General features: G+C 35.6%; 1 protein-coding gene across 3 annotated transcripts in view; it reads right to left on the reverse strand.

The window, feature by feature from the left end:
* NAV3 (neuron navigator 3) overlaps window positions 1-27,499 on the reverse strand; it is a 317,473-nt gene that overhangs the window by 56,552 nt on the left and 233,422 nt on the right. For all 3 annotated transcript variants that reach the window (XM_040981262.1, XM_040981256.1, XM_040981269.1), the window contains exons 16-22: window positions 26,581-27,069; window positions 21,284-21,325; window positions 19,736-19,896; window positions 12,755-12,943; window positions 9,976-10,028; window positions 5,644-5,667; window positions 3,442-3,519 (exon numbers count right to left, since the gene is read on the reverse strand). In XM_040981262.1, coding sequence (XP_040837196.1) covers window positions 3,442-3,519; window positions 5,644-5,667; window positions 9,976-10,028; window positions 12,755-12,943; window positions 19,736-19,896; window positions 21,284-21,325; window positions 26,581-27,069 — 1,036 coding nt within the window. The remainder of the gene's footprint in view (window positions 1-3,441; window positions 3,520-5,643; window positions 5,668-9,975; window positions 10,029-12,754; window positions 12,944-19,735; window positions 19,897-21,283; window positions 21,326-26,580; window positions 27,070-27,499) is intronic.

Consider the following 27,499-nt stretch of genomic DNA (forward strand, 5'->3'; position numbering starts at 1 on the left):
CTGTGAAATCTAAAGTGACATCACAAACTAAACACTGAGAGAACGAATCAAGTCAAGAATGTCGGTAGCAGGTATTAGATTATTTATAACTAATTTAAATTCCTGAATCTATGAAAATCAGATTATTCCCTCTAAAACACACATAAAATGATTATGTGGAGTTTCCAAAAAGTTCATAGAAAATGCATATTTTGAAACAGGTGCCTAAGTTGCTTTGATCCACATATACACTTTGTAATGTCAAATAACAAAACGAATGTCTAACTCCTAAAACATTTATCATTGCTTTAAAGTGAAAACTTTCAGATTCTTTTTTCTCGGCCTTTATTTTAAAATATACATTATAAATATCTTGGAAATGGATTTTTTTCCTACTGAACACAATGCCCTTGAGATCTACCCAAGTTGTTGCCTATACCAACAGTTCGCGTGTTTGTTATCATTCAGCAGTATTCCACAGTATACAATTAGCATTTTGCTTATCTACTGACCTTAATTTGGCTTTCTTCTGCCTTTCATTTTGTTCCTACTGTTTTATCTGTTATATGGCTGCAATGTTTTATATGTCTTTAAACGATTCTATAATTTGATAATACTTATAAAAATCTTACAAAGTAAAATTAGACCACAAAGTAAAATATGTATTCACTCCTGCCTATGTGCCCGGCTACCAATGATAACTAAGATACAGGTGGAGGAAGTTGAAAAAACACAGGCATTTTCTCCAAGACTAACACAAAATAGTAAATTTGAACTTTTTTTCCCAAAATTTTGCTTCTTACTCTCATTTGTTAAGATACAATCCCCCTAGAAAAACCCTGCAGATATTTTTCCTAATCACTCATCCTGTACTGACATTTTACTACTATACATTTCCCAAAATTATTTGTGTACTCTATGTATATCTGTGCTTACATGTAAAAAGGGCAAAGCATTTTTTTTAACCCCAAGAATACATTTTTATCTTGGATGCCATGTCAGCATCCACCTGAGAAGTCATGCTCCAAGGTTATGAAAACATGAACGAACACAGTGTGACATGTAAGATTAGAGCAGGAAAGGCAGGGAGCCAATGGCTGGTAACTATTTGCAGTATCTGCCTGGGGACTGTTCCCTTAGGCTGGTATTTGTATCCTCCTGCATGTATACATACAAGCTTTTGCACCTGTACCATGTGTATGTATACACGGACATATGATAGGAAAAAGATTGAAAAGATACATTACAGAATAATAGTCCTGGGTGAGAGCAGGAGTCTCAGAGGTAAAAACATACATTTCCTCTATGCTTATTTATCCTTTGGAATTTTTTTTTAATACAAGTTCAGGTATTACAATTTAAATGGAAATGATTTGCAAAAGTTCCTTTGTATCAGCCTATACCCCATTAGGTTTTATGGCAATTTAGTTTTCGCGACATTTGACCTATATGACAAGGTCAGCTGGGAAACTTAAGAAAATAAAACTCCAAGTAATTGCTCAAGATATATGCAGAGATATTGACAATCTGAGGCATAGGGTCTGCCACTGAATCATCTCAGTGCCGATAAACACAACCCTGCGTGTTTCTAGCATTTATATTACTTCATCCCCACACAGTTCAAACTCAGAAACTTAGCTAGGAATACTTCATTCTACAACACATGGAATTTATATAACAAAGTTTTCAGTTGCCACTGAACTATCTCTTTAAGACTCTCTGTCAGACAAGACCTAGGATAAATAAAATTCTTTATCTTTAATATGGGTTAAATAGCACTGTTACCTAGTAACACAATTCTCAAAACACTGCCAATATTTTTAGCAATCTGCTACTAATATTTGTAGTAAGGAATCAACACTAGATTAATTTTCAAAATGAAATCAATTATAACATTATACTAAAATGTATATATGGTGGATAAAATGACATATACTCATTGTGTAATTATATTATGCATTACTTTTATTATGAAAAAAAATGTCCCTTGTTTAAGTCATACCGTGCAAGCCTGTATCTGGTTACTTACTGTAAGTTTTATCTAGGAGACATCAAGCTCCACAGAGGAGCAGAGAGGAGGAGCAGTGAGGCAGGAAGTGGGCTCACTTCTAGAACAGAGCTGAGCAGAACTCACGCTGAGTCAGGGCAATTGGACATACGGCAAAATAGCAGGCGTTTCCTTACCCCTCACTGTTGATTCTAACACTGTTGTTCCTTAGAACTGGGCACAAAGCCACATGTTTCTTTTCATTATTTTGCAACAATTCTGAGTATTCCCTGGCATGCTGACAGATACGCAATAAATGCTTATAGAATTGATGATCTTCTCTGGCATTGTCTTTTGTATTCCTGGTTACTTTGAAACCATTATGTGAATCTTTTTACCCTGTTAGGAAAACTCCCAAGTTCGTTCGTTCTTTTTTTTTTTTTTTTTAAATAGAGCTTCACTTTCTTTAAAATGTAGCTAATTTGCTTATGTCTAGATATAAATTATATTTCTCAAATTTATTGAATGTTTAACTACTTGTTCAATAAACGAATTCAAGAAACCAAAGCACATGAATCTTTTATCTTCCAAAGTCAAACATTAGCACTCTTCCGCATTCTGGTTTCTGAGAGTAGGGTATATGTGGTGACCAAAATAAACAAAGAATCACCTCTTATAATTTTATGAGGAAATGAAATTCATTGATCCTGTGAATCCCCTTTAAGTTCTGTTTACTCTTTATTGTTGGGTATGTAGACGAGTTTAACTTTGAGTCTCCCTAGTCATGAAATAAACATGCAATAATTTTGTACTCCTGAAATTCAAGCCCTATAACGTAAAAGCATTGCTAAGATCTGGGCCCTTTCCTTAGCCCCAGGTATCCTTGCCTTTCCTCTAAAATAAATAAATTCACTAAATTGAGGGAGGAACAAACTGATCCTACAAGATTCTAATCACAGAGTCATCTGCCTCTCTGTAGGTAGGAACCTTACTGGCTTATACTGTCTAGAGGGTTTCTTCTGGGGTAAGTCCTGGAGAAATAGTAACTACATTCATGTAGCACTTACATGGCTGCGACCCACCCAACCACTACACATTCCCTAAAGATCAGGGCACTGCTGAACAATCAAAAGGTTACAAGCTTCACTGACCAAGCAGATTGCCACATGGGCTTCTCTCAGCCCCAATTTCTGTCTGTAAGAACCTTCATCCCCAACACCGTAGGGAGCTCAGAGGTTAAGCAACAGCTGACTGGCTCTTTGCTTTGCATTTTTCAATACATAATTACTTTCTCCCACCAACCATGTGCGTGATTGACTCTCCTCATTGTGCAGATGGACCCGGTTTTAGGGTTCTATGACAATGCCTGCAACCAGTATAGGACATTGTTTGGCAACACCCCTACAGTTTATTGAAACTAATGCACTGCACTAGATAAAATTTTGTAATATGCTTAAAATACAAACGTAACTTACATTTGCTGAAAGCTGAGAGGTGAGGGTAGCAACTTTTTCTTGTGATGCAACAAGCTCTCTTCGCAATTTATGGATTTGCTAAATACAATGAAAAATAATCAACTTAGAGCACTAGTGAACTTTTACTAAAAACTAAGAATTCAAGGCAGTAAGGCAACTGTATTTTGCTTATTCCATCTCTACTGTATCGCTACCAGTTGCTAAAAACGAATAAAAGAGAGGTGAACACAAGCTGCACATTAACTTATGATTGATGTGACAATATAATAAGTAGCTTATAATGACACTAATAAGTGGAGCACAAATCTGCCAGTCCAGTGATGCCCATTTGCTGCTATAGGTGCTGTCCTGGAGTGACCTTGGAGGCTTTGCCTTTCTCTATTAATTCTATCCTCCTAGAAGTCTTGTAGTAAAATTCACATGGAAGATTTATTTTTTAAAAAATTAAATATGCATGTATATTTTTACGCAACTTCTCAAAAGGCAATTTTGAAGTCATTGAAAGTAAGGCTTAATTCAACATTAAATAAGTCCATGGAAATAATCGTACTGTCTAATGGAGAAGTCTTTCCAAATCTTCATTATAATGTATTGTACTGAATGAGTTACCATTAGCTCTGTGTGGCAATGCTTTATGGATGGCACATAGTCTATTCAAAAATACACACAAAAAAATCAGTAATACTGTGCAACTAACTAGACAAACAATAAACATAATCTAAAATGCTTCCATTTTGATTTAAGTTCAAACCTCAACAAAACTGGAACAGGAAAGAGGAAATTACATGGTAGCATATCTAAAATTTTAATTTAAGCACATACTGCAACTTCACGTGCAAGTCTAATGTTGCTGGTAAATTTAAAAAGTGATTACAACGAATAAACCATTTTACAGACATCCTAATCTACTCTGATGGCCTTCCTTTTTTCAAAAACAAATCTTCTATTGTCATGCTGGTTCTTTTGGAACGTTGTCTTGGTAAAGGAACATTCTTGGCATAGATCACTGTCTTTGTCTCCCCTGCACATTAGATTTTATACTGAAGAAATGGTGTCAATATTAAAGGCTTCTGAATAATAAGAGAACTCCTCATTGGAAGTTGAGACAGTGGACTTTTATTCACCAACTATGATTCCATTTCTTTTCTGTTTCTTAAAGAGAATACCCCATTCAAAAATAACATTTGCCTAAACAACGATGAGCATCAACCCCTCAACAAAGTGCAACATCTATTTGTTAAAATAGGAACAAGTATCCAAAAAGCTCTTCCCAAATGAATACTTTTTGCTACATGATTACAGTTCCTTTAAAATGTAATCTAGGAAGTTAATTTTTTCCCGAAACTATGACCCATTAAAAGTCATGAATAATAAAAACAGCATTGGATAATTCATAACAAGGCAACTGGATGATCGATATTACATGTGTATCATATCCATGTGATATTTATAGGATTTCTAAAATCAGATTCAATCTTTGCCCAAACAACAATATCAGCCTATAAAGAGAAGATGATGCAACTGAGATAATTTGAGTATTTCTCCACATTGTACATACTTCTCTTTAACAGGTCAAGTTCTATGCAAAGACCCTTGCCAAAGCTTTGTGTCCTTCATGTGGTCTGATAGCCCTACATAAACCCAGTAGAGTTCTTATCTCACTTTGACTAGAGATCTAATTAAAGTCCTGCTATCTTTGACCAGGATGACTTTTTGAAAGTTGCAGGTTGCAGGCTGATTTATACAAGGACTGCAACTGGGTGTGTATTTCTGAAACGAGTCTGATGAGAACCACATACCACATTGAACATAAACAGGGGTCGACATGGCAAGCTCACAACACAAAATAGCTGGGCTGGGCTCCTGTGAGGATCTCATGCCTAAGCACTGATCTATCTCATGTGCACGGTGAGGACTTTCACACTCATCTACATGACATCAGTGACTGTAACGAGTATACACCACTTTAAACAACTCCTTAGGTGTGAGCTAAGACTCCATCTTGAATGCAGAAAGAAAAATAACTTTGTAATATTACCTTTTATTTTCTTTTAAAAGACAATCTCTAAGATCATTCATCAACTAGCTGAGTAACTTCTTTAAGCTGTCTGGTAGCTATGCCATTGTGTCAGAGAGCCCTCTAGTGGTACCTACAGTCATATCACCAAAACCATACAGGAACAGGGTTAAAATGTGTTTTACCTCTGAATGAGCCTTTTCTTCAGCCTGTAAAACATTAAAGGAAATGACTTAATTATTAAAATTAATGCCAACTCAGTATACATAAATGAAGACAATAATGATAGTTTATTTAAAATGTTGATTTTTAAAATTAAAAAATTTTTTTTTAATTTTTTAATGCCCAAACATAAAGAAAATTTAACAGCGCAAGCAGTTAGCCCTTGTCTTCCTGGTGGGAGACTTAAATGAAGTTACTAGCTCCTATCCTCAGCTTGTTCCAATTCTGGATGTTGTGGGTACTGGGGAAGTTCAGCAACAATGGGAATTGTTTTCCACTGTGCTTCTCAAAAAATAAATAAGTAAAAACAGCTTTTAGAAAAAAATATTTTTTCTAAAAATTGTTTAATTAAAATAATTAAAACAGGATCGTGTAGTATTTGAAGTGAATATTCTGCTGCATATAAATGATGTTATTTTTAAAAAGATTTATTTTATTTTTATTGGAAAGTCTGATATACAAAGAGGAAGAGAGACAGAGAGGAAGATATTTGATCTGATGGTTCACTCCCCAAGTGGCCACATCCGGTGGAGCTGTGCCAATCCAAAGACAGGAGTCTGGAGCCTCTTCTGGGTCTCCAACGCAGGTGCAGGGTCCCAAGTCTTTGGGCAGTCCTCCACTACTTTCCCAGGCCACAAGCAGGGAGCCAAATGGGAAGTGGGGCTGCTGGAATTAGGACCAGCACCTATATGGGATCTTGGTGCATGTAAGGCAAGGATTTTAGCTACTAGGCTACTGCACTGGGTCCCATAATTTATTTTAAAATTACAGATAATTTGATGTATGGATACATAATATACCTTAAGAGCAAGTAATATAATTAAAAATTCTACAATCAAAACTACAATCAACAAAAAAACTGTAAATTGTAGGTTTGAATATATCAGTCCATAAAAATATGGATTTGAAAAAGAGCCTAGATAATGTGGAGCCCATACAATAAGAGATATTTAGCTAAGATGTAGGGGGTTGGAATTTACTTTTAATTAACACATCATAATTTTAAAAAATCTCGAGGAAAACAATGGTCTTTCTGTATAACCACAGGAAATCAAATATACTGGTGTTCATTTTAACATCTCTAGTGGTTATTAATTAAGCTTATTAGAGTACAAGTGGGCAAAATATTAGAACACCAATTGTTAATGTACTAATAAATGTGACTGGGAAAAAATCTCTGACCATACACTCATGGAAACGAGGTCTTCTGTAGGAAGCAGCAGGTTGTTTAAACTTGGTTACAGAGAAATTATATAGAATATATTATACAGGTGAGGTATATGCTTTGCAATCAGAGTTGCAGGAGAGGGAGAGTCAGAGGGAAAGAGAAGGAGTGATATCTTCTATCTGCTGGTTCACTTCCTGAATGGCCACAACATCCAGCACTGAGCCAGGCTGGAACTTCACAGGGGTCTCTTTCTTGGTTGCAGAGCCCAAGTATTTGAGCATTTATTGCGAAGATGAAAAATTAAAATATTGAGGCCAGCACAATGGCTCAATTGACTAATCCTCCTCCTGTAAGAGTAGACATTCCATTTAGGAGCCTGTTCATGCCCAGCTGCTCCACTTCCCATCCAGCTCCTTATTTGTTGCCTACGAAAACAGTGGGGATGGCCCAAAGCCTTGGGACTCTGCACCCATGTGGGAGATCCAGAGAGGGCTCCTGGTTTCAGATTGGATTAACTCTAACCATTGCAGCCATTTGGGGAATGAACCAAGTGGATGGAAGATCTGTCTGTCTCTCATTTTCTCTGTAAATCTGACTTCCCAAGAAAAATAAACATATCTTATAAAACAAAAACATTAAATGTCTGAAGAACAAAATTCCTCTGGGTATTAAAAAGAAAAAGAAAGACAAAATTTGTTTTTGCTTTCTTAGGCTTTTACTGTTGCCCTTTAAAAAGAGACACGATAGAGAGGAGAATTTCTCTCCCGTATTAGAAATGGATCAGCACAGTGTTATCCAACAACCCAAACTTAGCTTCAAGTTCAGGAAAAATAAAAACAGGAGCCACACACTGCAGACCACTTGAAAGCCCAGGACCACACCAAAAGGGGTCATCTCAGTGCTAATATTGCAACTATTTTATCAAGGAATATATAAACTGAAGTTCTTAGGTAATGCTCCAGATTTCACAGTGTTGGATTGAATTTAAAACAAAAACACAAACTCTAGATTTTCCAGAAGTTATAAACTGGTGGATTCAATAGGGCCTGTGGTTTCCACCCAGCTTGGAGGAATCCCATGAGACACGTGGGGAAGTTTGATTGATGCTTTCACGTTTTAGTTTACAGGTGAAGGGGCAAGAAATCTGGCAACTTTCCCAATGTCACATCATAATTATGCTTCGAACCAGGCAAGAACACACATCCATAAATCATGACATGGGATCCTTAAGTGGGCAGAATAATAACACTAATGATAATGAACTGACTTTTCACAGCATCACCTCAAAAGCACTTTCTTTCACAGCTGTTTTCTTATTGATTTTAAGCCACAGTGCATGTTCATGCAGATCTGAGAATAAAATGTTTGTAGTTCACCTGTGACTTTGTTGGTCTTCTGAATATCCATTTACTTGGACTTGAATTATTTTACTTCAGCTTTTTTTTTTGTTCAAGTACATAATTTCCATTACTTCTAGTGAAAACTGTATTTCTTAACAATATCACCTTCTCATTTCTTTTCATTTAATCCATTCTTCTTACTTGAAAGAAATGTTCTATAAATGTGTGCATATCTGTATCTCTCTACACACGCTCTCATTATTTATACTTTGATTCCCTCTTTAGCACATATTCTCACTATTCCTTTTTTATACTTTTTTAAGATTTTTTTTTTTTTATTAAAAAGCCTGATACGCTGAGAATGAGAGACAGGAAAATCTTCTGTCTGTTGATTGACTTGGCTCCCACGTTGGGCCCTTATTCATGCTTTCTAACTGCCCTAATTATTGACATTCATGTCTACCTGCAATATTTGAATATAATCCCTGTGTTCTCCATACAACTGGATTATCTGATCCGATAGCCATCTAACACATACATTGAAAGTTTAATTGACTATTGTAAAAAAATTCAATTCATTTTACATCAGACAAATCTCAAGTAGCCAACAGTAATGTGTGGCTACTGGTTACAGCATTAGACAGTGCAAATATAGAACAATTTCATTATTACAGAAAAGGCCATTGGGCACTGACATAGATTAGTTGGCTTTCTTCAAATCCATATTCTTTACTTCTGTGTTTTCCAGGATTCATAGTTTCACCCAAATATATATATATTCATATAATATGAATGAATATAAGTATACTTATATATATAATTATATTAATGCCTCAATGTTTGATGTCATGTATAGATTTAATGTTAATAGTGTATCAGCAAATATCTCCACAATATATTATTGACACAATCGAAGGAACAATAAATCTCAACACATTTTTATACATGCTCATACATGTTCATATTCCTCACTTCTTTATAAATTAACCTATACAATAGGTCTACCAAAACACTGATAGTGATTTTGTTATTTATGGAACCTTTTTAAAATAATAAATTGAAAACTTGCATCTGCCAATGATAATCTGATCTGAAGTTACCTAAAGCCATGAATATATGCAATTATTTAAAGACAAAGGGTGATAGCATTTAAACTTAATGAAATCAGTGAGAGATTAATGTGCCTGAACGCTTAATTAGTTAGTGAGAGCAGAGACTGTGAACTTTCCAAGCACCTTTCAATACAGGATTAGGGATTATTCCTAGTACTCAATATTGAGACTCACTAAGCTGCTTTCAAATCTTTCCAATTGCTACCCAGTAATGAGGGTATTCCCTTATAAAACTTATCTTCTTATAGACTATAATTTTTTTAAGATGAAATTATTAGGTGACAGAGAAACACATTTGGAAAATTAACTACAACTTCATACACTGGGAAAATAATTTAAAATTGGGTATCACACCTGAAATAAAAATATTAAAGTAATTATTCTACAATGAACCTTAAAAATCTCTAATTTCTTCAGATTTTGGAAGACAAATACCTAACATACAACATATCAGTTGGTAATTTTGTTAGAGAGTAAAACAAGTAGAAAAGTTATCATTATAAATTCCATGGGTTCCAAGTTATAAATCTATAGGGTTTTGCATAAATCTGTTTTCCACCATTCACCAGTTGCAATTAGTATCCAAGAATCAAGCAACTCTTGTGTAATGCCAATCTATTCAATCATCTGGTGCGTGGAAAGGGAAGAAGCATTTTCTTTGCAGCTAATACTTACTGTAGAGTAAACAGAAGATGTGCTGGAGACCAATGATAAGGAAGAGCCGTGAACTGGAAAGAAAAACAGTAGCAACAGTTACATTAATGAACTGTCTACACTAAGTAATGTCTGCACTAAAAAACAAATAACAGAATAAGAGGCTAAGGAAATGAAATACTAACACCTGGCTAGGAGATTCTGACAACAGGTCCTGTATAACGTTTTAGAGATTAAGATTTGAGATATGGGACAGCATCATAATGATTTCCTGAAGTATCTCATTCAGCAAATTATAGACAGAACTTAGCAAGTGTGAGTCATGCAGGTATGTTTTGTACATATTGAAAGCTACAGTAAACACCCATAAAATAAAATAAATTAAAAAAAAACCGTAACTCAGGTTGCAATGCATTTTTAAAAGTACAGATTTCATTTAACTTTTGCTCAACAAAGATTTTGTTTTTCAAAATTGTATGTGTGCTCCTAGAGGGAACAAACATTTTGAATAAATTTTTACATGAGATCTTCAAAGAGTTAATGGAACATGTGCACTAAGGGAAAAAAAAAGCTATGTGTGGAATTTAACATTTTTGTGCAAAAATAAGATATTTGAAAGTGTTAAAGAGGGAGGGAAGGAGAGACAGAGAGAACTTCCATCCACTGATTCACTCCCCATATGACAGCAGTGATTAGGGATTTGCCGAGAAAAACTGAAGTCCAGAAGTTTATCCAGGTGAAGGACCCCCATATAGTTGAAGGAATCCAGACACCCGGGAAACCTTCTGCAGCTTTTCCAGGTCCCTAGGCTGGACTAGAGGTGGAGCAGTCATGACTTCAACTGGTACCAAAATGGGATGCCTTTTAAATGTACAACAGTAGCTTAATGTGCTGAGCCCCACACTGGCCTTAGGAGAACCCATTTTTCTCTCACATGCGCTTTTATAGGTCTATGTCTTTAGAACATGTGGATGCTTCTTTTCATCTGGCAGTACATTAATAAAGTTTCTTCAAAGTAGTTTAATTATGCCTTAATTCCATGACACAATTTTAGGGTTATGGTGGTTCAGGAGTCAATGCTCGGGCATCAGTCATCTCATCTTCCCTGGCTTTTCACAATTTTTATTATTTATTAGCACATGAAAAACCAGAATTCCTCAGCCTCTAAACATCATCCTATTCGTAAATGAGGCACTCTAGAAATCCATCCATATGATTAGCAGATGAATTAGAAAGTATTAGAACTCTGGGAGCAACAGAAGCATTTCAAGAAAGCAATGCTCTTTCCTCACAGATTAGTGGTTTTATTTGATTACCCCATGACAATCAGCAAATTCATTGAGCATAATTCACTCTCTGTCCTGGTGAACTAAGGTTTTGGTTAAAATCTGAAAAAGAAGTGTGACTTCAATTAACACATTAAGTACGAGAAGATTAAACGCACAGTAATGACCTAAAAAACAGCAGCCAATTTTCACAACTGGCTAACTTTTCAATCAGATTGTATTTTAAATAAGGAGATAGAAATTGGATTGAGAAGGAAATGGGATTATTCCCTATTCCCATTCAACTTTTGTGATAAATCTAAGGAGTGACAAATGTAGAAACTACAGCTAGGAAGAACTAAGAAACCTTCCCAAGTTCGTACCAGGAATAAATGGATGGCTACAGGTTTAAACCTCTAGCATGTTTCAAATCTGGAATTCCTTTTCTACACATAATTATTAAGCACAGTATGATTTACAATATGCTTCACTTTTTTCTTGTAAATTTTAATTTACACACTTAGTTTTATTTTATTTGTAGATGACAGACTTTCTTTACACCACAAATTTCCTTCAAGGACACTTGAAAAGATAACAGAATCTAAGAAAAAAAAGTATTATTCGGAAATTTCAGAATTCAAGTGTGGTCATTGAGCACAGAGGTTAAGATGACTGGTGTGATGCCCGCATTCTATGTCAAAGTTTCTAGGTTCAAATCACAATTCTACTTCAGATCCTAGCCTCGCACTTATGCTCAGCTCGGATATAGCGTCTGGCTCATGAATGGTAACATGGGATAGCTGGATTGAATTCTTGCTCTTGGTTTTGATCTTCAACAATGTGGGCAAGTGGGAACTGAAACAGCAGGTGAAAATCTTTCTCAGTTTCTTTTTCTCTCTCTTTTTTATTTGTCTGCCTTTTGAGCACATAAAATAATTAGAAATAAAAAAAAACCACTTGAACCTATACAGTTATGAGAAATTTAAACATTTGAGATAAATTCAGCTTGCTGAGGTAGAGAAGTCACAGATAAAGCAAAAGTAGGTACAATGTGAATTCACCCCAAACCAGAGCAACTCTAAAGACATTTATTAAGTCAGCTGAAAAACTTGCAATGGATCAAAGAAAAGTCATAAAGCAAAAAGCAGGTACAATATTAGTTTTAAAATGATCTGATAAGAAACTGATACCAGAGAGTTTCAGTGGATAAAAGTCATCAAGGTAAAAGGGTATCATTAAATGATTTTGCTGCTTTAGCAGATGTGTCTAACAAAATATTTTGCTCTGATAACTTCATATACCTGAACCAGACCAGAGGCTTTGTAATGATGCACATTTCTGTATGAGAACACTGGATTTATTTTAAACTGCTCTATAGCAAACTATCAATCCAAACAGATACTGACATGTTTCCATGTGCTGAGAAAAAGACAGTGGTGTTAAATAATTCACTTTCAGCATAAAGATTTCTCAGATGAGAACTGGACTTATTCATTTAGTTTCAGAAGTAAATTCAACTTCATCTCCTCCCCTACCTTCCTCCATGCTGTCTCTAAATGAGCCTGAGTGGCTGATGGCGCGAGGCCGCTCCTCCAAGGAAGTGGCGCTTCCGCGAAGCTGGGAGTCATCGTAGAGATCGAAGGAAGAGTCCTGGGCTGGGATGCTGTTGGAGCGCATCATGCTGGGCCCAGGAAGGTTAAACTGAGACAGATTGGTTGGACTCACTGGAAAACAAAGGACACACAGCCTGTTACTGTGCGATTAAATATATATAGTAGGTTTACAAACAGTGAGATTGTGACACCAATTCTTATGGAAACCTAAATTTATAGGGTATTAATCATTAAGGTAGGACAAGTCTCCCTCTAAAACGTTCAATAACAAAGCTGTACATTTCTTCATTTCCTCTAGCATCTACATAGCAAACAATATATCAGTTGCAAAGCAATACTAATCAAAACCACCAAGTCATTTAACATCCATGCTACAGGTAAAATAATTTTGTAAATAGGGTTGTCTGTTCTGGAGAAAAGACTGTCTTTCTATAGCCCAGAGTTTTTTTTTGTTGAATCATCATTCCTTTAATAGGTAGAGTAAAATGAACAAAAATGTAAACTACCCAATGAATGAACTTCCAAAGAAGAGCCTTTAGAGCCTTCCAAGCAAAGTCTGTATTTTCATGAAGAAATAGTATCTGTGTGTGTGTAGATAAGGCCTACATATGAAGTGAACAGTGAGCATGAAAAATGCTTACAATTGCTGAATTTTAAAACTAAAAACTAAACTTAAAATAAAATATATATTAAGGACGTTGTCAGTTTGAGGCCTAAATTCATATAAGTCCACAAATAGGTATAGCATTGGAAGAGTGAGATTATGAGGAGGAAGACAAAAACATACCTTCTCTTTAAATGAAATAAAATGCAATACACATGGTATAGATAGCCTGTATTTCTTTAGATTAATAAAAATAAAGCTCTTTTCTGCTGTGTAAGAAGAGGCTACTACAATTAGATCACACATGAAATTTGATATAAATGTTGCCTATTGTCTATTGCCAAATAGTTCTAATGGCATCCAGCTTTTTGGGCAGGACACTGGTCGATATTTTACAGGTATTCACTGAAATAATACACTGAACAATCCAAAGATAGCATTAGTTATGCAATGGAATAAAACCAAACACAGGCCCAGGAAGCTCAAATATCCATTCATATGAGAAGTATATTGGAGAAATACAAGAAGCATGTAATTCATTTGAAAGAAATGAAAAAGGATGACAGCATGTACAAAAGAAAATGGAGGTTAAGAAAGAGAATAAATGAATGAATTTATTTTGCAAGCACATTTTTTTTTGTCAGTCGTGACACTACTGAAGTTCCAACTCAACTTGCTTCCTGAAAACAGCTAGAAGGCAGACTGCAGGACATTCAAGTCTTGAATATGCATGTTTAAAGTGCTTGGCACGTAGATTAAGGTAAATTATCCTATTCCGGTCCCTAACATGGACTTGTCAAAGTGAATGACACATTCACTACGTAGGAGGACATTTCATTCAGTGTATGGTTTGCATAATTCTTGCCAAAATGAATGCAAAGATATTCAAGTGAATGTCCTTCTTCCTTGCATAATTTGAAAACATAAACTTAACATGTACAAAGTGAAAGATTAATGAGGGGTAAGGTAGGTTTTAAAGGAATGAATTTGAATTTGCATATGTGTTGGACTCTTTCTCCATTGCATGTACACTTACACTATTTAAGAACTTCAGTTTGTTAATATTTATGATTGTTCTGCTTTTTGTGGTGTTTTACTTACACAGAGAGACAGACACAACGTGGTCATTGATTTCAAGAGTGCCCACTAAGGAAGGTATCTGAAAACTAGAATAGATAGTATGTGAAAAGGACCAAGAGAAGTTGCATCAGAGGTGACAAGGGTAACACACAGCATCTCTGCCATGGAGCACTAATCGGTAAAGGAATTCTGGTGGTGGTTTTGTTTTCCATCTGCTTTTAACTTCAATCCAACACATCAGTTTGTTTCATGAATTAAAAAAGAATGAGGCAGTGGATGACTTCCCAGATGTACCTCAAGCCAGAACACATCTAGGACTTTCAAAACAGAAAACAGATGTGGCGCTGTGTTAGGGGGAAAAATCATTATTTGTTTTGTTAAAGCCACTGTTTGTTTGTTTGTTACATGTGATTATATGTTTACCCACAGTTACCTGAAAGACAAGTGGTAGAGACGTGGGCTGCAGTGTTAAACACCTCCACCTCACTCCAATTTTTACTTCTTTTTTTTACTTTCTTTTTTTTTTTATTGTTGTTTACATTGTATTATGTGGTACAGTTTTATAGGCGCTGGGGATTCCCCCCACCCCTCCCATACCCCTCCCTCCATGGTGGATTCCTCCACCTTGTTGCATAACCATAGTTCAAGTTCAGTTGAGATTCATTCCTTGCAAACACATGCCTAGCATAAAGTTCAGCGTCTTATTGTCCAGTTAAGTTCAGTGGCCTCTTGGGGAGACCTTCTCTGGTCTGAAGGTAGGGCTAACAGAGTAAAGATCCGGTCAGTTAAAAGCCCCAACAAAACCTCAGTATCAATATACAACATTATGGAATTAATTGACATAGAATTGGGTAAACTATATGTTAAAAATAATGCAAGTTCCATTCTTCGAAACATCTGGGTTGAGACAGTATCAATGACAGGTTCAAAAAATAATAAACAACCAAACAAAAAAATTACAGGTTAAATCAAGGCAAACATGTGGTATCTAACCTTTTGGGATTCGCTCATTTCCCTTAGCATTATAGTTTCCAGTTGTGCCCATTTAGCCACAAAGAACTGCATTTTGTTTTTTTTAATAGCTGAGTAGTATTCCATGGAGTAGATGAACCTGTTAACTTATGAGTTCGTCATGTTTTAGATGTGAAACTTTTCAGCTAGAATGCAGTTTTTACTTATTTTATGAAATGTGACTTAAATAAGTAGGAACAACAATAAATGCAGATCCAGGAAAATTTCCTTTGCTGTTTTAAAGGACAAACTTCGACAGCACATTATTTCTGGACTTAAATAGCTTCTATCATTGGTGGGTTTAGAACAGAAGCTAAAGATGTTAAAAATCTGCATAATTTATAGGTGAGTGACTGAATGAGTTCTCTGTCTTCTATCTGTAAAATATGCTTCTCTAACAATAGAGGAAAGAAGTTTATCATGAATAGGCTCAGGCATGAACATACAGAGGTGAGCAAAAGGACATTCAAACTGGAAGAAAGCTTATGCACAGAAGTATGGAAAATTCCCATACCAAAATGCTTGCAAACACCCTGTTTGTAAACAAATTATTCATTCAATAACTAGAAGCTGGAGGTGAGAGGCTGATATTGGTGCTTCTATGTGGTAATTCTTCCAGGAAGGAGACACTTTAATCCCATCAGTCTCACCAGAGTAGTAGAGGCCTCATAGGAAATGTAACCAAGAGTAAGTTAAGTTTCATCTGAGACTTTCTTTTGTTTAAAGAAGCTACCTAACCTTACAGAAACTCCTGTGCCTTGCTTTGGCAACAGCTCACAGTAGTCTATTCACAGTGAAATAATTTATGTGTTCTTAATTTTCAAATATTGATTATGCATGTGACTTTTAGAATAAAAATTCTATTTAACATATCATGTATTCTAGCAGGCAGAAAGGAAGAATAAAGTATTGATAACTCGATTCTTCAACGTTAGTAATAATCATGCATCTTATTGATCCTTCAGACAACTCAAGGGTCAAGCTGAGAAACAGGCGATATGCACAAAGACTGACAACACCGCTACGTGTGCTCCTAAGTAGCTGCACTTCATATAATTTAAAAATGTGGTTATTTTATGATTGAATTTTAGTAAGTTCACAGTCTCTTTCCTAAGTAAAGTGTTGGTGATGTGCAAAATCATTTAAAAATCATTTTTGCTGTTAAAAGTAGTGATTTTATCCTTTTTGTAAAATAAAACAGAAATCTCAAACTGTCTAAGTTTATAAAATCTGTCAGGCATAAGAGAAGGTATTGATGCAGATAAGAAAGTTTCCTCCACACTTCTCAATGCTGAGAGATTTGAGAACTAGCACAGTCAGATCTATCTGAAACATACTGTACTTATCTAGAGTTAAAAATGTAATGAGGTCAATGCCACATAAAACAGAAAGGGTACGATATATCCAAATCAGATTTCACCTGATTGAAAATGTAAAATATGAAAAAATGGTTTGTGCAGTTTCAAGTAAGACTGTTGATTATACTGACATTTTATGTTATAGCGGTTGACAAAAGGTGGCACATAAAATGATATTGGAAATAGAAGAGTTTAAAGAATAAACTTCAGTTCATACAGCTATGATGTTTAGCACACTGACGTGATTTAATTTTAGAACACAAAGAAATCTTGGAATGACAGAATATTTGAGAGGTATGGATTAGAGTTGTGACTGAGAATACAGAAGCTGTGTTCAGGAGGAGGAAAAGTCCAAAGAAGGGAAAAAATGTTTTATACATGCATAAAGTTGAGCAGCAAATGAGAGAGGAATTTCTCAACCTAGTCTTTATGTAATGCCTGGAACAATTATAAAAGAGTCTATTTCACTTTCCACAGTGATCCTGTCTAAATATTAAATGGCAAAGCTTTGTTAAAATCAGTCACCCAGGAAAAAAAGTATAAGTGGAAACATTTCTAGGAGTATCAAGAGGGTTGTATTACACTGTGCTTGCATGGGGACAATGCTTGCAATGGCAGCACGGTGGGAATGCTGCTGAGGGATTCTTGGTGAAAAGCAGAGCAGCTTAAGGGGAAGACTTACAGCCTAGGGAGGGAAACTCTATCTTCTAGACTTGGTTTCTATAGCAACAAAACAGAAGAGATATATTTGATTGGTAGTTTTAAAAGTCATGAGAACATAGAAATTCTAGCGAGATAGTTTATTACAGTAAGACCATGATCCACATTTCACTTCTTCATAATCTTTCCCCGTTTTATCTATGTAAAAATACATTTTTAAGTGGGCTATATACTAAGTTTATAAAATTGTATTTGTAGTTATGCATTTATCCTATTTCAGTGCCATCTTAATTTCCATTTATGCAAACCAGGTCATAAGGTTACTTCTACATGATTAGTTAATATTCTTCTAAATGAGTTCTTGATTCCTGACTGTCCTAATTGAATACTAGCCTTGCAGAAATCTAGCTGTGTATCTTCTTTCCATAACTTTGTGTAGTTATTGTGTGAATTACATCCAACTGAATGCAGAAAAGGTTCAGGCATATGTAATGAGTGCTGCTCTCTGGTTGTGCTAAGATATGCTTTCCCAGGGAAGTGAGGGTTTAACAGAGGCTCTCAGATCTTATATACGCTCATCATCAGTCTGCACACATTCCATCAGTCATTTTTCATAACATGACTCAAGAATCCTGTATCTGTTTAACAGGTGAGAAAATGAAGGTTAAAAGAGTTTACCAAGGTAGGACATAGTATGTGGTATATTTATCTCAATGAATAATGGAACAGACAGATTAAGAATCATGAGTGAGAAGAATGGAGTGAAGAGCCAACTAAGCATAATGTTGGTGTAAAAACTGACAGGGGGCATGAGGTATCCAGGAAGTAAACTTGGAGAATTTCAACTGGTTTGGTTTTAGATATTGCACAGAATTTGACTGTTTCATTTTTAGGACCCTATATCTGACAAAAACATTTTTATTCATTTTTTAAAGCTAAAATACTAGGACTTTCATTGTGAGTTATAATTACAACACTAAATAAATCAAGCATATGGGTACTAGAAAAAGGGACTTATCACTGTGACAAGAGGTCTTATCACTATGCAGATACTGCAACGAAAAGCTGGTGCATAATATTGAAGTCATTATCTTACCGGGAATGAAGACCATATTAGCTGTTTTGGAACACTAATTTCCCCACCCAGGCTAAACGGGAAGAGTCACAATAAAAATAAATGAATATCTGTAAGTCCTAACTGAGCTGAGAATTATAAAGATTGTGGACTTCTTGTGGCTGCATTATCAGAAACAGATTTTTTTCAAAGTGAAAAGAAAAAAAAAAGACACCAGTTTATATGTGACTTTATAGAAAAATCTATTTTTAAGTTCTCTGCATCTATTAGATGATAATTGGCATGTTTAGACTTCCTTAATTATTTCATCACTCTTCCCTGCACTTTCTGTGGCATTTATGCAAATGATTTAATATTCCTATAAACGATGCTAAGCTAAAAGTAATACAAGGCTAAGAGAGTAGAAATTTTTTTTTCAAAAAAAATCTACAAAGGATCATGGAGTATATTCATAACAGATATTTATATATACATTTTAAGGAGAGTCTTGACTTCAGCAATACTGAAGGTACCTTGAAAGTGTGGGTATTTTTTCTATCTTCATTTTCTATATTTCTATGAAAGATCATTAATCTGGTTAGAAGATTTTTTTTTTTAACATTTTGTACCAAACATAAGGAAATGTTTCACTAGTTTTTTATGGGAAGATCTATGGCTCACAGCCAGATGTCCTAGGATGAATGACTGTGTCTGCTCATGAGTGATGAAACTGCTTTCAAGTCATTGGGCCTTCCCGAATCTCTTACAGGTTAGATTTTAACATAACAATATTACTTCTGCTAAGCATTTATCATGAGCAATGGATTGAATTAGATGAAGGCATGTTAGGAAGCTCATGCGAAGATAGCATTAAAACCCAAGTTCACTCTCGTTGCAAAAAAAAAAAAAAAGGTTGAAATCTGTGCCTTTTATTTTTAACAGCATACATTTTCAGTGGATTCCCCTCCTATCTGGAAATTCTTCTATAAACAATAAACACTCCTACCGAAAAAGTGCTGTTAATGAACTTTTATCTCCTCTGCAAATTGAGATTTTCATATGGAAAGATAATTACAGTTCTTATGAGGATGGATGCTAAAAGAACAAAATGGAATCAGTGTTTCAGAATGTTTTACCCAAGTTGGAAAAGTGATATTTTCCTGTTGCAGAAGATGACATGGCAGAAGGCGAGACCAGGGGTGACTGACTGCCTGTATCCTGCAGCCCTCCAGTGGAGTGTGACCGCAGCCACTCTTTCCCATCTTCCTGGTTGGCCTGCCGAGATGATGGGGTATACCTGCAAAACAGCACAGCTAAGACACTTCAGCATGTTCACAAGGACAAGGCAATACCAGGACGGGAACACAGTGAGAGAAGCTTACTATTCAGACTCAACAACAATTGCAAACAGATTGAATCTAATTATAACTGCTCAGTTCTTCCAGATGATTTGACACCATCTGTTTGAGTCTCACAAGAAAAAAAAAAAAAAACAAACGGGGGGGGGGGGCGGGATATTTGAGAAGAAAATGATGCTTCTGTGAAATAATGAAGCCGAAAATCATAAACAATGAGCAAACAGCCAAGTTGATTAAGAAGGTTTCTACAGCATAATGGTTGGAAGGATGTGAAAAGGGCGAAAACACGGATTAAAAGTGGTCTAGCGTGGGAGGTTAGAAGCCAAGGGAAATGAAGCAAGGGTCATAGAAAAGGACAGGAAAGGGAACACAAGCTAACTGCTATTTTTCTGGCAAGAAAAACTGGTTTTCTGGTTAAAATGTCACTTCAGTTTTGGAGTTTTAAAAAAATGAAAGGGAAAATATTCTCAATTTATTGGAAGATAAATTTCTGAAACAAATACTGACACACAGTATTAATCAGTGGCTTGTTTTTGCTAACAAATTAGAGAGAAATAAATGGGGAAATAGTCTTATTTGCCTAGTACTCATTGTTTGCCAATGTAACTGGTGTATCAAAAAGTGGGAGACTTATCTTGTTTACATGGTGTTACATCTCTCTGCAATTCATTCCACATCCTCGCCTTACATGACAGTGTAGTAAAGTATGGTCATACATTAAATATTAATTTTACTTTCTATGGTGGACTGAAAATTGCATTGGATTATTAATAGCTATTACATTGATTCATACCTTAATTGATCTGATAAAAGTACTCCTAAAAATAGAAATTAGAACTATTTTGAGTTCCTTTCAAATAAATTCTATAAAAATATACCTTAATTATGGTATTTGCCAGGTGATGATGAAAATGAGTTCTTTGATTCAAATTATAGGATCTGTTAACCTTTCAACATCAGTTGGCCACATGAGTTTTCTACATGAGTTTTGAGGTTTTGCCAGCATATGTTTCCAACATGTAAAATTTAGGGAAGTTCATTTTATTTTAATGTGCGTAAGCCAGCTGTACATCCCTATAAAGCAGTGCCTTGGGACAAGTTGCATGATGGCCTTATCACTGGAAGATAATGGTATTTATATCTTGCTCTCAGCCTGTAGTAGGAAGGGCTTACCTCACTATGTTTGGGTTAGAGAAAGCATCAAGATTAAGGTGATTTCAACCTGGTTGTCAGTGATTACATTGCAAACAAACAAAGAGGAAGAGACAGCACACGAAGATTACACAACAATGAGAAAACAGCAATTATGCTGAGAGAAATATATACCTTAGTCCCTTTTTGGGTAGTGTATTTCTGTCAAGCTGCATGCTGTTAAAACAAAGAAAACCCCTAAGGACATAATGTAAACAAAACTTTCACATCATGTATCCAACAAAATACTTGTTTGAAGAACACAAAATATTTTTGGCAATGCTCTATTCACTGGAAAAGGCCAACTAAGTGTGATAAAAAAAACGCATGCTGAGGTCCTTTCTAACCCTGCACCAATCAATAATAATTTAGTTACAGATGTGTGAGATGATTAATTTAATTATATGCCAGAATAATTCCCCTGTGTATCCACCTAATGCTATAGATGTCCTTGTGCTATTGATTTGACTTTTGCTATAATTTCATATACTGAAAACTCAGAGATGTAGCAGTGAAACAGATCCGCTCTAAGTTAAAGTGGCAAGCTCTGATAAACAGAGATGTAAAATACCATTTAATACTTTATGTCTAGTTTTTCTCACAAACTATAGGCAGTTTACTAAAATATATAATATTTACTTAAAACAATGAGTTTTTGGCACTAATTATTTAAATACGTTGATATGATATTAAGGCAAATCTGTTTAGAAATAAAAATCATGTATTTAAAAGGGTCATAGGAAGAGATGAAAAGACATGTGTATAGAAAATGAAAAATGGTCTCTCTAGATATAGAAGAAGGTGTCAAGACTAAATGGGAAAAGTCTACATAATTCTGTTTGGCATATGTATAACAAAAAAGTAAAATTTACTGGAATTTAAAAAATTACAGCTCTCTTCCTTTAAAAAATCAAATGATCAAAGTATATACACAATATATGCATAATGGGAATGATATAACATGTATCCAAACACATTGACTTCAAATCTACTTAAAATCAAAGCTAAAATGTTTTCTTTTATGTGCACTCCATTATTTAGCAGTGTATTGGAAAGCATCCAAAAGCTTTATTTAACTTCATCATCATTTATTGGGAATGTCCATACAAAGAAATTACCATTTAATGGGCCTTATTTCAGGGTATAACTGTCTCTTATAGAAGTTTCTTAGTGGCATAATTAAACAAAAAGAAGGAATTACATTGAATGAATATGAGAAGGCTCCAAATAAAACCTGCATTGTGTTAAGGTGTTTACATGATCATATGATGGCCATTTTAAGCATTCTATCTTTCCTATGTGCAAATTAAAGTTTAATGTTACAATAAAAATAGACAACTGCTTGGTCAATGTTGAGTAGTATAAAAAAATACATTAGGGGCAATGTTGTGGTATAATAAGTGAATCCTCTGCCTGCAGCACCAGTTCTCTGCTTGTGGCCTGGGAAGGCAGCAGAGGATGGCCTAAGTTCTTAGGCCCCTGCACCCGTGTACCCGTGTACCCATGTGGAAGACCCAGAAGCTCCCAGCTTCAGAGCAGCTCAGATCTGGCCGTTGTAGCCATTTGATGAGTGAACCAGTGGATGGAAGATCTTTCTCTCTTTGTTTGTTTTTGTAAACAACCTAGCTTCCATGGGCCCAGAGCGGTGGCGCAGTGGTTAAGGTCCTCGCCTTGCACACCCGGGATCCCATATGGGCGCCGGTTCTAATCCTGGCAGCCCCGCTTCCCATCCAGCTCCCTGCCTGTGGCCTGGGAAAGCAGTCGAGGACGGCCCAAAGCTTTGGGACCCTGCACCCGTGTGGGAGACCCAGAAGAGGCTCCTGGCTTCGGATTGGCTTAGCTCCAGCCGTTACGGCCGCCTGGGGAGTGAATCATCAGAGGGAAGATCTTCCTCTCTGTCTCTCCTCTCTGTATATCTGCCTTTTCAATAAAAATCAAATAAATCTTAAAAAAAAAAAAATCTAGCTTCCAAACACATAATAGAAAAAATTTTAAAGCATAAAAATTTTATGTTATATAAAGGGGCAATTAATGGAAAATTATTTTACCAACATAATCCAGTTTTAAATAGAAATATCTTCTTGAGTTCAGGCATCAGTGATTTAATAAAGTACACTCCCCTGGCAAGTTCCTAAGGAATGCAAGCTTTCAGGGCAGCAAGAACCAGGTGGGCAATGGAATTGAACAAAGTGGGAATATCAGTAATGGATGTGCTGTGCAGATATTTAAAAGTGGCTTATAAAATCTGACATTTAAATACAGAGCAGCAGTTCATATAGTTGGTTACTACTTTAAAATATTTGAAATTTTATTTGGTGACAGCAAAAAAAAACCAAACATGTGCTAATTACAGCTTGAATATTACCAGTGCGCTGGAGTCAGTATTCAGGGAACATCATAAAAGAATGTACTATGTTATTCATTCATTTTAATATAGAGGAATATAAACAAAATAATCTTTATAAAAATGACTGACTTTAAATAGTACTAGAATATAATAAAGTATTCTAAACTGATAAGTGGGTAAATTGCCAAATTAATGTGTATCGCCATTAGATATATTTATCCAATCAATTTATCTTCAGGATTTGCACTTTAATAAAATTTCTTTGTGGCAAGACTCTCTGGTTTCCTAGCATTCTCAACATTCCACTACATAATTAACTATAATTAACATAAGAGACCTGATTAGATTTTCTCTTACATATATGATAAACATTCTTCAATGTACTTTAAGAAACTGAACTGGGGGCCCAGCATGATAGCCTAGTGGCTAAAGACCTCGCCTTGCAAACACCAGGATTACATATGGGTGCTAGGTCATGTCCTGGCTGCTCTACTTTCCGTCTAGCTCCCTGCTTGTGGCCTGAGGGTACCTGGAAGAAGCTCCTGGCTCCTGGCTTTGGATTGGCTCAGCTCCAGCTGTTGTGGTTACTTGGGGAGTGAACCGGTAGATGGATAATCTTTATATCTCTGCTTCTCTCTGTAAATATGACTTTCCAATAAAAATAAATGAATCTTAAAAAAAAAAAAAGAAACTGAACTGGGCCAAATGCCCATCCAACTTACGCTTTTTAAACATAATTTACTGGACAATTGTAACATAAATTGTCCAATCTTTAAAATAGGCCAATTTTATAAATGAAAATATTCTGGTATTAAAATAGTTGAGGACTTTCTAAAATAAACCTTAAAGTAATTTTGAATAAATGAATTTTCTAAAATAAACTTTACTGTGACTTTGAATAAATGAGGATGTTTTGCCTTTGGTTCTTAATAAAATATATCAGTGAATCTATAACTATTTAGATATTAACATCATTTTGTTGGCTCTGGCATTTTCCCCAGGAGTAAAGAGAACACTTGGGCTACCTTATACCATGTCAGAGTGCTAGAAGTCGTTCTTGTTCCCAGCTTCAGGGTAATATCTATCTGGAAGGGTGGTGCCTAATGGCCCAAATCATTGGGTTCCTGCTATGCATCTAAGACTCAGGTGGACTTCCTGGCTCTTGATTTTGGTCTGTAACAGCCCTAGCTCCTGTGGGTACTTAGGGAATGAGTGAGCAGGCAACAGTTCTCTGTTTATCTGAGTCTGTCCTTCTCTTTGTCTCTTTACCTTTCAAGTGAGCAAAATAACTTTTTAGATAAGTAAAATTAACTATAATTGTTTAGTATGTAATCTGCTGTGAAAACGTCAATAAACATCTAGATCAGAGTGAAGCAAAATTAGATTTCAGTTATAGCTATAAAACTCATTTATGTTGTTTTCTAGATTTAAGTTGAGATTTACTTTGATAAAAATAATTACTTGTGTTTTTATGTCTAGGTGGTTAAGTAATGGTCTGATGCATAAAGAGTTAAATTGCTACAAACAGCTTTACAACTAAAAAATAATATTTTGTAGAGTGCTTAATGTTAATAGATGCTGACCTAATCCCAGCAAGTATGATTTTGTTATCAACTGATGTTTGAATTCCTCACAAATGAGAATACAATCTAGCATCTACTTATTGAGATTATTAATATACTTTAATCTGATTTACTTTTAGAAGCTTTATAAATGACATATAAAGATGATATAATGGGAAGCTTGACTTCTTATGATGAAAAATCACCTACGAGTTTTATACTAGTAAAAATAAAAAGAATCCTTCTGGCTATCTTGCTTGGTTTTGTCTAGTTCTTTGGTTTATAAAAAAAAAATGGTGTATTTTGAAATAACAGTCAGTATTCTAAATGTCAATTACCTAAAATTCAATCACTTATAAAACTGTTTACTAAGTTCCACATACATGAATGTCCTTTCTCATTATTGAGATGGCAAAGTGGTTCAGAAACACAATTTTACTCGGATTCTTTTCTCAAAATGGTAAGAAAAAGGGAAGTGGAGAGTGGGAAATCTTCAGGGACCACTATTATACTGCAGAGTGTTTCAGTAAGGCCTTTTACTGAGTTTTGCAAAAATTATCTGGGATTAAGGTTGGGTGTCTGAAAAAAGATATGCCAGCATACGCATCAGAGTAAAAGATAACATCTTAAGAAAAGGTATCAGACATTTTCACAGATTGCTATTTTCTGCAAATAACAATTCATGTGGCCAAGATCATGTTCAAAAACTTTAAGCATGTCAAGGCAGAACTATCATGTAGTTTATGAGGGGAAAAGTTTATTTAAATAGTCTGTTGATTACCAAAAGGTCTGAAAAGAGTTTTATAGCAGAAAATGTAGAGCCATTTTATTAAAATAGTGATGCTTTCTGCTAAGAATATTAAGAAATGCTTTATTATATTTTCTTAAATTAATTATATCTATCTATCATCTATCATCTATCTACGTATCTACACCCAAAGGGAAACAAGTTGTAATACGATTAATTTTAAAGGGACCTATTAAAAATAGCACTGGTGTTACACTTTTTTCCAGGAATTCATGGCTGACAACTGATTTCACTTATTCAGTTTAGCCAGTAATCCACTTGTCATTTTTGGTGTGATTGAAAATAAAACAAGTTTAACCTATAACTCAGAATATAATTGTAGAATTCCTTTAAATTTGCTCTTTTAATATATTTAAATAATCATAAAGAGCTTGTGATGGCTTTGGACTTAAGCCATTTCATTAAAATATCTTTAGAAGACATCAGAAAATATAGAAATACAAGTTCTGAATTTTACACAGTTTGCCTACTGGACATAAACGTATGTATTCATATTTAGAAACATAATGACCTAATCAACCTACTCTCAACAGTTGAATCACTTTGTAAATTTGGTACTAAGAGCAAATAAAAGACCCAGTGCCATCAGTCTTAGGTCCTTTCAATCTTACAAGGCACTCACACTGCAATCAAGGGAATTTAATGGGGTGGGGGTTGAGGCACAGGGCAGGGAGGAAGGGTTGAGGACTTCATAAATGGCTCCAGAAAAGCTCACCTTTCTGACAGAGTAGATCTCACACTACCCGTTCTCATGAGCAGGCTCTGGACCTCGTGAGTGCCAGTAGTCAGTCCCGACAGGGAGCCATGATGGCTGAGGGGCAGGTCAATGGACTCAGAACTCGTATGGAGACTAGTCATGGACTGGTAACTTGGAGTGTCCTTGCTGCCAGCAGAGGAACTGCTCATATTGGCAGCCCACACGAGACCACCAGATGTGAATGAGTGAACCGACGCTGGGCTGGAAGCCAAGGAGTGACTTAGGCTTATAACATCTGTTGTTAAGTCTGAGGGTTTATTGAAGAGTGGGCTGCTGCTGCCACTTAGCCCACCAGCACTGCCCATGCTGCCCGTACCAGATGATGGTGATTCCAGACTGCCTTGCCGCGCTAATGTGGTACTAGGGCTGGGCAGTACTGAGGAGGATTTCACACCCTCAGTATTAGGTGCAGAGGCAGATTTGCCACCTGCCTTGGCACCAAACAACCTAAAAGAAAAACAGATAACAACTTCAGTTGTTCCAACCAACTATTATTTTCATTTTATACTTAGGGTTACAGTATACAGAGGCAAGTGTGCTTTGGTTTACTGAGTTACCAAGCACTTGCTATATCTATGTTAATGAACCTTCTAAGGCTGAACTTCTTAACTAAGTGCTGAAAAACCCATCTCAGTGGTAAGTCAGTCTTGGGCTGCTACCCAGGGTTGGAGAAAAATAAACAAAATAAAGGAAGTCAGTCGCCAAAACTCCTGACTTCAACAACATAAGTGATCACGATAAATTCCCACTCAAATAATTTTAATTAAGTTGATATTCCCTATTTATAGAACCATTATAATGAAACAACTTCTACACATTAGGCTCATAAACTTAAATTGACCTTTTTCCTTTGGTTTTGAGCAATTTACTCAGGATC

This window comes from Ochotona curzoniae, unplaced genomic scaffold (genome assembly GCF_017591425.1).
Source record: "Ochotona curzoniae isolate NIBS_2020 unplaced genomic scaffold, NIBS_Ocur_1.0 contig_1014, whole genome shotgun sequence".
NCBI lineage: Eukaryota > Metazoa > Chordata > Mammalia > Lagomorpha > Ochotonidae > Ochotona > Ochotona curzoniae.